The sequence below is a fragment of the Staurois parvus genome, unplaced genomic scaffold, assembly GCF_062004578.1.
Source record: "Staurois parvus isolate SC_StPar_1 unplaced genomic scaffold, SC_StPar_1.0 ptg002327l, whole genome shotgun sequence".
Taxonomy (NCBI): domain Eukaryota; kingdom Metazoa; phylum Chordata; class Amphibia; order Anura; family Ranidae; genus Staurois; species Staurois parvus.
Window position 1 is genome coordinate 89882 of NW_028320123.1, and position 12078 is coordinate 101959.

General features: G+C 53.1%; 1 protein-coding gene across 2 annotated transcripts in view; it reads left to right on the top strand.

Moving 5' to 3' along the window:
- Nucleotides 1–9201, top strand: part of DQX1 (DEAQ-box RNA dependent ATPase 1) — a 34797-nt gene extending 25596 nt beyond the window's left edge. Inside the window, exons 12-13 of one of the 2 annotated variants that reach the window (XR_016309343.1) lie at nucleotides 1740–6844; nucleotides 6913–9201. Coding sequence is in view for 1 of the 2 variants with exons in the window: in XM_089665757.1 (XP_089521883.1) it covers nucleotides 1740–1917 (178 nt within the window). In the remaining variant the exon portion in view is untranslated. Of the gene's footprint in view, nucleotides 1–1739 lie in introns of both variants that reach the window. The other variant, XM_089665757.1, reaches the window with a different exon arrangement.
- The last annotated feature ends 2877 nt before the right edge of the window (nucleotides 9202–12078 follow it).

Below are 12078 nucleotides of genomic sequence, written 5' to 3' on the forward strand. Positions count from 1 at the left end.
TCTCCTGACCTCTGGTGATTAGCCAGGGCTTCTCCTGACCTCTGGTGATTAGCCAGGGCTTCTCCTGACCTCTGGGGGTTAGCCAGGGCTTCTCCTGACCTCTGGTGATTAGCCAGGGCTTCTCCTGACCTCTGGTGATTAGCCAGGGCTTCTCCTGACCTCTGGTGATTAGCCAGGGCTTCTCCTGACCTCTGGTGATTAGCCAGGGCTTCTCCTGACCTCTGGGGGTTAGCCAGGGCTTCTCCTGACCTCTGGTGATTAGCCAGGGCTTCTCCTGACCTCTGGTGATTAGCCAGGGCTTCTCCTGACCTCTGGTGATTAGCCAGGGCTTCTCCTGACCTCTGGTGATTAGCCAGGGCTTCTCCTGACCTCTGGGGGTTAGCCAGGGCTTCTCCTGACCTCTGGTGATTAGCCAGGGCTTCTCCTGACCTCTGGTGATTAGCCAGGGCTTCTCCTGACCTCTGGTGATTAGCCAGGGCTTCTCCTGACCTCTGGTGATTAGCCAGGGCTTCTCCTGACCTCTGGGGGTTAGCCAGGGCTTCTCCTGACCTCTGGTGATTAGCCAGGGCTTCTCCTGACCTCTGGGGGTTAGCCAGGGCTTCTCCTGACCTCTGCTGATTAGCCAGGGCTTCTCCTGACCCCTGGTGATTAGCCAGGGCTTCTCCTGACCCCTGGTGATTAGCCAGGGCTTCTCCTGACCCCTGGTGATTAGCCATGGCTTCTCCTGACCCCTGGTGATTAGCCAGGGCTTCTCCTGACCCCTGGTGATTAGCCAGGGCTTCTCCTGACCTCTGGGGTTAGCCAGGGCTTCTCCTGACCTCTGGGGGTTAGCCAGGGCTTCTCCTGACCTCTGGGGGTTAGCCAGGGCTTCTCCTGACCTCTGGGGTTAGCCAGGGCTTCTCCTGACCTCTGGGGTTAGCCAGGGCTTCTCCTGACCTCTGGGGTTAGCCAGGGCTTCTCCTGACCTCTGGGGTTAGCCAGGGCTTCTCCTGACCTCTGGGGTTAGCCAGGGCTTCTCCTGACCTCTGGGGTTAGCCAGGGCTTCTCCTGACCCCTGGTGATTAGCCAGGGCTTCTCCTGACCCCTGGTGATTAGCCAGGGCTTCTCCTGACCCCTGGTGATTAGCCAGGGCTTCTCCTGACCCCTGGTGATAGCCAGGGCTTCTCCTGACCTCTGGGGTTAGCCAGGGCATCTCCTGACCTCTGGGGTTAGCCAGGGCTTCTCCTGACCCCTGGTGATTAGCCAGGGCTTCTCCTGACCCCTGGTGATAGCCAGGGCTTCTCCTGACCTCTGGGGTTAGCCAGGGCATCTCCTGACCTCTGGGGTTAGCCAGGGCATCTCCTGACCTCTGGGGTTAGCCAGGGCTTCTCCTGACCTCTGGGGTTAGCCAGGGCATCTCCTGACCTCTGGTGGTATCCAGCCTGGATATATCTGCCTGGCTTTCCTGCAATCCCATAAGATATTAGGGACCCGGTATTGGGGCGTTGTCTTCCTCCATGGGAATATAGGAGAATGCATTCTGGAAGGTTGTCACCTGAACAGGAAGTAAGGTGAAATATCCCCGATGGGGGCTCCACCCAGAACTGAGAATGTATGCAATAGAGAGACCCTAAGACTGTCCCATTCACATGGTGTAGACTTGGCTGGTGCTTTAGCAGTGGGACCTCGTCCTGCCAACAACCACAGGAGTCCAGGTCCCATAATGCACCCTGACCTCATCTCTTCTCTGCCCCCTGCAGGTTGGTGGAATTTGCCCCTCAATATTACCTGAGTAACCTGCCTGCCGGTGAGAGTCGTGACCTTCTGATGGAGTTGAGGGAGAAGCTGCAGGATGAAGAGAATCATCCGGAACAGAACGAGGAAGAGGATGACCATGACGAGGAGGAGGAGGAGAAGGATTCCTGCTCTCTGCAGTGAGAATGACTCAGGACTTGATGTGCACTTTATCTGCTGAGCCAATGAGAGGGCAGAGCCAATCACTGCTGGCCCTGGGATCTGGTACAGTCTCCACCCTGAACTGTAAAATACCAGATTCGCTGAGCGGCCATGCTTCTCTGCCTGTCATGTAGCTTAGTATGTGCAGCTGGGAACCCATGGGCATTCAGATCATGTGTAGATCATGTGTAGAACACGCAGGAGCTCAGCCAGTAAGCCAATTACAAATATTAATCTATGGCCCATCCCTCATAATCCCCTGGTGCTGCATGTGGTACCCCCCGGGTCACACATACCCCTCCACTGGCAGCAGTTGGGGGTTCCGTGTTTGTTGCGCCTCCTAGGGGGGCACTGTAGATGTGGTACCCCCCGGGTCACACATACCCCTCCACTGGCAGCAGTTGGGGGTTCTGTGTTTGTTGCGCCTCCTAGGGGGGCATTGTAGATGCGGTACCCCCGGGTCACACATACCCCTCCACTGGCAGCAGTTGGGGGTTCCGTGTTTGTTGTGCCTCCTAGGGGGGCATTGTAGATGCGGTACCCCCGGGTCACACATACCCCTCCACTGGCAGCAGTTGGGGGTTCCGTGTTTGTTGCGCCTCCTAGGGGAGCATTGTAGATGCGGTACCCCCGGGTCACACATACCCCTCCACTGGCAGCAGTTGGGGGTTCCGTGTTTGTTGTGCCTCCTAGGGGAGCATTGTAGATGCGGTACCCCCGGGTCACACATACCCCTCCACTGGCAGCAGTTGGGGGTTCTGTGTTTGTTGTGCCTCCTAGGGGGGCATTGTAGATGTGGTACCCCCCGGGTCACACATACCCCTCCACTGGCAGCAGTTGGGGGTTCTGTGTTTGTTGCGCCTCCTAGGGGAGCATTGTAGATGCGGTACCCCCCGGGTCACACATACCCCTCCACTGGAAGGAGTTGGGGGTTCCGTGTTTGTTGCGCCTCCTAGGGGGGCATTGTAGATGCGGTACCCCCGGGTCACACATACCCCTCCACTGGCAGCAGTTGGGGGTTCTGTGTTTGTTGCGCCTCCTAGGGGGGCATTGTAGATGCGGTACCCCCCGGGTCACACATACCCCTCCACTGGCAGCAGTTGGGGGTTCCGTGTTTGTTGCGCCTCCTAGGGGGGCATTGTAGATGCGGTACCCCCAGGTCACACTTACCCCTCCACTGGCAGCAGTTGGGGGTTCTGTGTTTGTTGCGCCTCCTAGGGGGGCATTGTAGATGCGGTACCCTCGGGTCACACATACCCCTCCACTGGCAGCAGTTGGGGGTTCTGTGTTTGTTGCGCCTCCTAGGGGGGCATTGTAGATGCGGTACCCCCGGGTCACACATACCCCTCCACTAGCAGAAGTTGGGGGTTCTGTGTTTGTTGCGCCTCCTAGGGGGGCATTGTAGATGCGGTACCCCCGGGTCACACATACCCCTCCACTGGCAGCAGTTGGGGGTTCTGTGTTTGTTGCGCCTCCTAGGGGGGCATTGTAGATGCGGTACCCCCCGGGTCACACATACCCCTCCACTGGCAGCAGTTGGGGGTTCTGTGTTTGTTGCGCCTCCTAGGGGAGCATTGTAGATGCGGTACCCCCGGGTCACACATACCCCTCCACTGGCAGCAGTTGGGGGTTCTGTGTTTGTTGCGCCTCCTAGGGGAGCATTGTAGATGCGGTACCCCCGGGTCACACATACCCCTCCACTGGCAGCAGTTGGGGGTTCTGTGTTTGTTGCGCCTCCTAGGGGAGCATTGTAGATGCGGTACCCCCGGGTCACACATACCCCTCCACTGGCAGCAGTTGGGGGTTCTGTGTTTGTTGCGCCTCCTAGGGGGGCATTGTAGATGCGGTACCCCCCGGGTCACACATACCCCTCCACTGGCAGCAGTTGGGGGTTCCGTGTTTGTTGCGCCTCCTAGGGGGGCATTGTAGATGTGGTACCCCCCGGGTCACACATACCCCTCCACTAGCAGAAGTTGGGGGTTCTGTGTTTGTTGCGCCTCCTAGGGGAGCATTGTAGATGCGGTACCCCCGGGTCACACATACCCCTCCACTGGCAGCAGTTGGGGGTTCTGTGTTTGTTGCGCCTCCTAGGGGAGCATTGTAGATGCGGTACCCCCGGGTCACACATACCCCTCCACTGGCAGCAGTTGGGGGTTCTGTGTTTGTTGCGCCTCCTAGGGGAGCATTGTAGATGCGGTACCCCCGGGTCACACATACCCCTCCACTGGCAGCAGTTGGGGGTTCTGTGTTTGTTGCGCCTCCTAGGGGGGCATTGTAGATGCGGTACCCCCGGGTCACACATACCCCTCCACTGGCAGCAGTTGGGGGATCTGTGTTTGTTGCGCCTCCTAGGGGAGCATTGTAGATGCGGTACCCCCGGGTCACACATACCCCTCCACTGGCAGCAGTTGGGGGTTCTGTGTTTGTTGCGCCTCCTAGGGGAGCATTGTAGATGCGGTACCCCCGGGTCACACATACCCCTCCACTGGCAGCAGTTGGGGGTTCTGTGTTTGTTGCGCCTCCTAGGGGAGCATTGTAGATGCGGTACTCCCGGGTCACACATACCCCTCCACTGGCAGCAGTTGGGGGTTCTGTGTTTGTTGCGCCTCCTAGGGGAGCATTGTAGATGCCGTACCCCCGGGTCACACATACCCCTCCACTGGCAGCAGTTGGGGGTTCTGTGTTTGTTGCGCCTCCTAGGGGAGCATTGTAGATGCGGTACCCCCGGGTCACACATACCCCTCCACTTGCAGCAGTTGGGGGTTCCGTGTTTGTTGTGCCTCCTATGGGAGTGCTTTAGATTTTTGTTGCACAGTCACTGTAGTATTTGTATGTCACAAGTGGTGTAGATGATGATTTCAAGGAGCTATAGAAATCTCCCCTTTGAGTGGCCTGATTGGAGGGTGCTGCAATGGGTGCGGCTCTCAGGCCTGGGCAAAACACAAACCTCTTCCCTTCCCCCCACTAATCCATTCTGCGTGTTTTTTGTTTTTTTTACCTTACCAAGATATACTCCCATCAGTCCACCATCCTGGTCCCTTGCTGGTGCTGTTTCGGGGGGGGGTAATTGAGCACTACAGTGTGCACCAAGTGGTCCTCAACGGTTCCCCGCCCACTGCAAACTCCTCTTATGGAATCTTAGAGGATATCACTGCTGCATAGCCAACAGGAAGTGTCCATATTACGCAGGCAGTGACATGGACACCCAAAGAAGGACCCCACCTGCTGTATGCAGGAGAGGAGACTCTGGACTGGAGAGTCATGTGACCGGAGCTTTGGGTGAGTAAATGTGTGATGGGGGAGCCTGGAGTTTGGCTTAATATCACCAACCGTTCTTCTCCCTGCTGCACAGTTCTGACACCGCTGGACCGGTGCAATGCAGAAGGGCGCTCGTAGTGACTGCGATGGATAGCACGGTGCAAAGGAGCAGCAAAGGGGGATGTCGGCAGCACCACAAAGTTTGGTGTGAAAGATTTTCTGAAGGATCCATACTGTCCCTTTGGTCAAATAGCCAACATCTCTGAGCCTCTTGGGGCCAGTTAGTGACAAACCCATATAGTCAATGGTAACCCATAGCAACCAACACCCCCCCCCCCAATGTCGTCCTAATCTGCAGAAAACGTGATTGCATATAATATACATATGGAGCCAACCACCCATGTGAGGTATATTAGTGACAGACGCATTTGTTGCATCCATAAGAGGGCGTGCTAAGGTTGGCATCATGTGGGGTAGTTCTATAATAGAAGCTATCAGGTTTCTGCATTCATTTTGGCCACATTATGGTGTCATTGGAGGGGGGGGGGACTATGGCGGTTATCGGTTACCTTTTGGCTGGAAGGAAGGGGGGGCTCGGCAATGTCCCCAAAATGTTGGCATTGTGGCCTCTGTGACGTGCTCTGAATATATCTTCCAAACCCATTTTTGGGGGTACTGGTGGCCTCCCTCTTTGTTTCCCCTCCATACACGAGGCATTCAAGGGACCGATTTTTTTTTTTTTTTTTTTTTTTTTTTTTTCCAAGAAGCTTTTTGTAGCACCAAAAATATTTCAGACTGTTTGACGAACACTCTCAGAATTCTCAGAAAATACTCCAAAATTGTGTGTAGAGTTCTGTGATTACACCCTAATTGGAAGTAAGTCCATCTCCGTCATCCTAGGGGGGATAAATCTGCATAAAATGATAGTATGTCCTCATCTGTTGGGGCCCCTGCACACCAGGATTATACGAGGTGTGTGACACCAGAGGTCTTGGATTAGGCTTCACCTACATGTTCAGACTCCTCCGTAAAGCTGTTTGTCTTGTTTATATATCTGTGGATAATTCAGAGTACAGATTGCAATTAATTATTTTTAAATTAAGATTTTTAGGGGTTGTTTTTATTATTGTAGCACAGTGAGTGTGCGGTATTTTATGTCACAAGTGACCGAATTGGTGTTTTCATACAACTGTAATGTAAATCACCCTCTAAGTGACTTGATTGGAAGGTGCTGCAGTGGGGGTAGATCTCAGGCCTGGCTAGTCATTTCTGTTTGGTGTTAGTTGTAGTGATTGGAAGTTGCTACAGAGGGGGCAGATCTTATCCCTGGACAGTTATTTTGGTTTGATATTCGTTGTAGTGATTTGACTAGGCCTCAGATCTGCCCCCATTGTAGCACCTTCCAATCACTACAATGACCATCAAAACCAAAATGACTGGCCAGGCCTAAGATCTACACCCGCTGCAGCACCTTCCAATCAACACAACTGAGATCAAACAAATGGTTGACTAGCCCTGAGATCTACCCCCATTGAAGCACTTTCTAGTCATTTCTGTTTGATCTTAGTTGGGTTGACTGGAAGGTGCTGCTATGGGTGCAGTTGTCAGGCCTGGTCAGTCATTCCTTTTTGGTTGTTGTAGTGATTGGGAGGTGCTTCAATGGGTGCAGTTGTCAGGCCTGGTCAGTCATTCCTTTTTGGTTGTTGTAGTGATTGGGAGGTGCTGCAATGGGGGCAGATCTCTGGCCAGTCATTTTTGTTTGATGTTGTACTGACTGGAAGGTGCTGCAATGGGCGCAGATCTCAGGCCTGGTCAGTCATTTCTGTTTTATGTTGTAGTGACTGGAAGGTGCTGCAATGGGCGCAGATCTCAGGCCAGGCCAGTCATTTCTGTTTGATGTTGTAGTGACTGGAAGGTGCTGCAATAGGCGCAGATCTCAGGCCAGTCATTTCTGTTTGATGTTGTAGTGACTGGAAGGTGCTGCAATGGGCGCAGATCTGAGGCCAGTCATTTCTGTTTGATGTTGTAGTGACTGGAAGGTGCTGCAATGGGCGCAGATCTCAGGCCAGTCATTTCTGTTTGATGTTGTAGTGACTGGAAGGTGCTGCAATGGGCGCAGATCTGAGGCCAGCCATTTCTGTTTGATGTTAGTTGCCTTCACCGTCAGACACAAATACATCCCGTAGTTTACACAATAGAAGACACTAACCTTGCGGCTGTTCTGCTGGATGGTAATATTTATATGGTTCGCCTGTGAAATGCCAACCGTAGTGAGGATCTCATGGTAATTTCCTTTGGCCTCCAAAGGTTAGATGATTATTTTATGGAAACGAGTTCTCAAAAGATTGGCAGAGCATTGATCTCTGCCGGGGGGGGGGGCAATCATAAGTGTGCTGTCATTGGATTACACCACAGAGAGACCATCTGCTCATCTGTGCATTAAGAGAATTGCAGTTTTTGCCATTTAAACCATAAAAAGTGCCATAACCACCACACTGTCACATGTGTAGTTGGATCGATGAATCTGCAAGTAAGGATGAGATGAATTCCTCATGGGCGGAGCCATTTATTACACACATCTTTGGTTCCTGACCCATTCTGCCCCCCCACATCACCTCTATGCACCATAAGATGTCCTGAAGCTGAAACCTACGTCTGGTGATGACTCCAGAGTCAGGAATTGGTTAGCAGCTCCCAAGAAAACTGGACTCTCATTGGCTGTCATCCTTGAAGTATCGGGCTCAGCCTATTGCTCTTGCTGGGAAATCATTAAGGGGGCGGGGTTTGTAAGATTTTGCAGTAATTGGCATCCTTTTCTTGGAATTGCGAAGGGTTTAAAAATAATTCGATTGATGAAAATCTGAGTTGAATTGTCGGTACTCATCATCCTGATGCTGCTTTGGGTCGATCGCTCTCCTCAGGGCGGGGTACAATGATGTCATTAATTTGTGTGCAATATCGGTTTACGTGTTCTGTGACCAATGTGATTTTATAGTACGGGAGATTTTATTGAGGACGATGATATCCTAGAAATGGGGGTTCGGTCTGGGGCTTTCCAATGACCCTGGAAATGGGGGTTTGGTCGGGGGTGTCCCAATGACCCTGGAAATGGGGGTTTGGTCGGGGGTGTCCCAATGACCCTGGAAATGGGGGTTTGGTCGGGGGTGTCCCAATGACCCTGGAAATGGGGGTTCGGTCCGGGGCGTCCCAATGACCCTGGAAATGGGGGTTTGGTCCGGGGCATCCTAATGACCCTGGAAATAGGGGTTTGGTCGGGGGCTTCCTAATGACCCTGGAAATAGGGGTTTGGTCTGGGGCATCCTAATGACCCTGGAAATAGGGGTTTGGTCTGGGGCGTCCCAATGACCCTGGAAATGGGGGTTTGGTCGGGGGCTTCCTAATGACCCTGGAAATGGGGGTTCGGTCCGGGGTGTCCCAATGACCCTGGAAATGGGGGTTCGGTCCGGGGCGTCCCAATGACCCTGGAAATGGGGGTTCGGTCCGGGGCGTCCCAATGACCCTGGAAATGGGGGTTCGGTCCGGGGCGTCCCAATGACCCTGGAAATGGGGGTTCGGTCCGGGGCGTCCCAATGACCCTGGAAATGGGGGTTCGGTCCGGGGCATCCTAATGACCCTGGAAATAGGGTTTTGGTCTGGGGCTTCCCAATGACCCTGGAAATGGGGGTTCGGGGCGTCCCAATGACCCTGGAAATGGGGGTTCAGTCCAGGGCGTCCCAATGACCCTGGAAATGGGGGTTCGGTCCGGGGCGTCCCAATGACCCTGGAAATGGGGGTTCGGTCCGGGGCGTCCCAATGACCCTGGAAATGGGGGTTCGGTCCGGGGCGTCCCAATGACCCTGGAAATGGGGGTTCGGTCCGGGGCGTCCCAATGACCCTGGAAATGGGGGTTCGGTCCGGGGCATCCTAATGTGCAATAAAATGTACAAAATCTCTGGATTTATCCCTCACAATCTCTGCATGGAAAGAACAATAAACATGCACTACGGACCTCCCGCTGTCTGTGTCTTCTGTGCTTCACATGTCATCTTCATAGGGCGCAGTTTATTCTTCTGCACCATGGCACCGGATCACATGATCCCGGGACTATAGAGGGCGGAGTTTATTCTTCTGCACCATGGCACCGGATCACATGATCCCGGGACTATAGAGGGCGGAGTTTATTCTTCTGCACCATGGCACCGGATCACATGATCCCGGGACTATAGAGGGCGGAGTTTATTCTTCTGCATTATGGCACCGGATCACATGTTCCCGGGACTATAAAGGGCGGAGTTTATCCTTCTGCACTATGAAACCGGATTACATGTTCCCGGGACTATAGAGGGCGGAGTTTATTCTTCTGCACTATGGCACCGGATTACATGTTCCCGGGACTATAGAGGGCGGAGTTTATTCTTCTGCACTATGGCACCGGATTACATGTTCCCGGGACTATAGAGGGCGGAGTTTATTCTTCTGCACTATGGCACCGGATTACATGTTCCCGGGACTATAGAGGGCGGAGTTTATTCTTCTGCATTATGGCACCGGATCACATGTTCCCGGGACTATAGAGGGCGGAGTTTATCCTTCTGCCCTATGGCACCAGATCACATGATCCAGAGACTATAGAGGGCGGAGTTTATTCTTCTGCCCTATGGCACCAGATCACATGATCCAGAGACTATAGAGGGCGGAGTTTATCCTTCTGCCCTATGGCACCAGATCACATGATCCAGAGACTTTGGTAGAACAGTAAGCCACCTGGTTGTAAATGAAGATTAAAGCCATTGATTGGGCCAACAAAGAATGATGAAATGGAAGATATCGGTGATCTGAAAGAAATGCCTGGACCACTATAGAGCCTCAAGTGTGGCCCCTGACCTCTCCAATGATATTCAGTGTTTGATACTGCAGATGTCACGGAGCGGCTCCATATCCATAGGGAGAGGCCGGGCAATACAGAAGAGTTCCTGGGGTTTGCTGAGGGATGCAGGTTTCCTGGAGGTGCTCAAGTTGGACAGGAGGCACTGCATGAGACTGGCTGCTCTGGGGCCACTGGAGATTCAGGGGTCACTGGAAACCTCGGAGATGGTGGTATTGCTGGGGTCTCCGGATGGCTGGTAACCATCACAGGGAACACAAGGGATGGGGAGGCTCGGCCTGGACACAGTGACGTGTTGCTCAAACTCCAAGTATAGAGCCACCTATCCCTTTAAGATGATGCCTGAGCGCTGATTGGTTGTGACACCGGCACTCTGAGAGAATCATGGAGGGGATGGCAGCCCTGCAATGGGAAGATGACCTGCCACTGGATCCGGGAAGAGGTGACAACAGAAAACAGAGTGGAATCATACTGGGGGATGGTAAGAACCCACAGACCTGCTACAAGGACCATATGACGAGGGTGTTAGAGATCCCATTACATATCGGGGCTCCACGCCGCCCCCTTTGTGATCATCGGTCTCACATTTTATATTCCTCTCAGTAATATCCATTTTATAAAAACAAAAAGGATGAAATAAACCAAACCATAAACGAGACGGTGTTGGTCCTGAATAGGAACTGAGGTGAGCCAAATGCCAATGGGCCACAGGGTGGGCAGCCATACATGGATGTAACTTCGGCTGGTTCTCCAGGGACCATCCAAATTTTGACCCATGTATGGGCTGGCTGGTTCTACACAAGTCGATCTATCAATTGACTTGTAACCAACCAACCTGTTGGGTTTTTCCCGGATGGTTAGTCCTGCGGTCTATACCATTGTCTGCCGGCAGGTAAGGCTCCCCGCTGGAAGAACACAATGGCGCTGCAGGAGGGATTTCCTCATTGACTGTGTTGATGGGGAAATCATCATCCAATTTTCTTTCCTTCCACCCATGCTCTTTGGCTAGCCTAAGACACCTTGGTTCCTTGAACAGTCTCAGCTTTGATGAAAGTAGTAAGTGTCTCACCAGCAACATTCTTCTATGAAGCCCTCCATGTCTGCCCTCCTGAGGAGATGAGGATGGGAGAGCTCCTCACAGGCAGTACAGCAGGTCGTAGAGGACCTGCCAAGGAGAGAACCAGGAGCACGTCAATGATGGAAGGACGGTGAACATCGACCCATCTTCACTACGAGGAAGAGCAAATAAATGAGAAATGATACGGTAGGCGTGTCTAAAAACCTCCCCAAATCATTCGTCATTTCTCAGTGGAATGTTTCATCTTCAGCTCAGGGATTGGTCACACAATGTGGGAATACGGGGCCCTCTCAGATGATGGAAATACTCCTAATTCACCCCCCAATCCGGACAGCCATGTGTGTGACCTCAGAGAGAACAGCAAACTAACGTCACAGGAGCAGGAGGCCACCACCACTTTATTGGGACCGGCTGTCTATCCTTAGAGAAGGTCCCCCTGATTGTGGGTGATTGACTGAAAATGGCCAGAGGGGGGCAGTCTTCATCTCACGTCCATTCACCTATAATGATTGTCTATAGCTTGGGGTCAACTTGTGGAAAAATGTTTTGCCCCGTATTGTAGAACAGGGTGTCAAACTCCATTACATCAAGGGCCACATCAGCATTATGGTTGCCCTCAGAGGGCCAATTGTGTCTGTAAGACTAGATGTCCAGAGCACCTCCCCCCCTTACATCAGATGTCAAGAGCCTCCCCCCACCATTAAATGTCAGGAGTCCCCCACCTTTCCTTATATCAAAGTGCACCCCCTTACCTTGTGCTGCTGCCAGGGAGAAGCAGAAAGTGTACGGTCTGGAGGAGAACCAGAGGAGGGCTGGAGTCTGCTGCATGCTGAGATCAGGGGAGGCAGAGAGGTCGGGGTGCTGCGGCTGCACAGAGAGGTGCAGGATCTATAGGAGGTGTTCTGTCCTGCTCTTTTCTGCT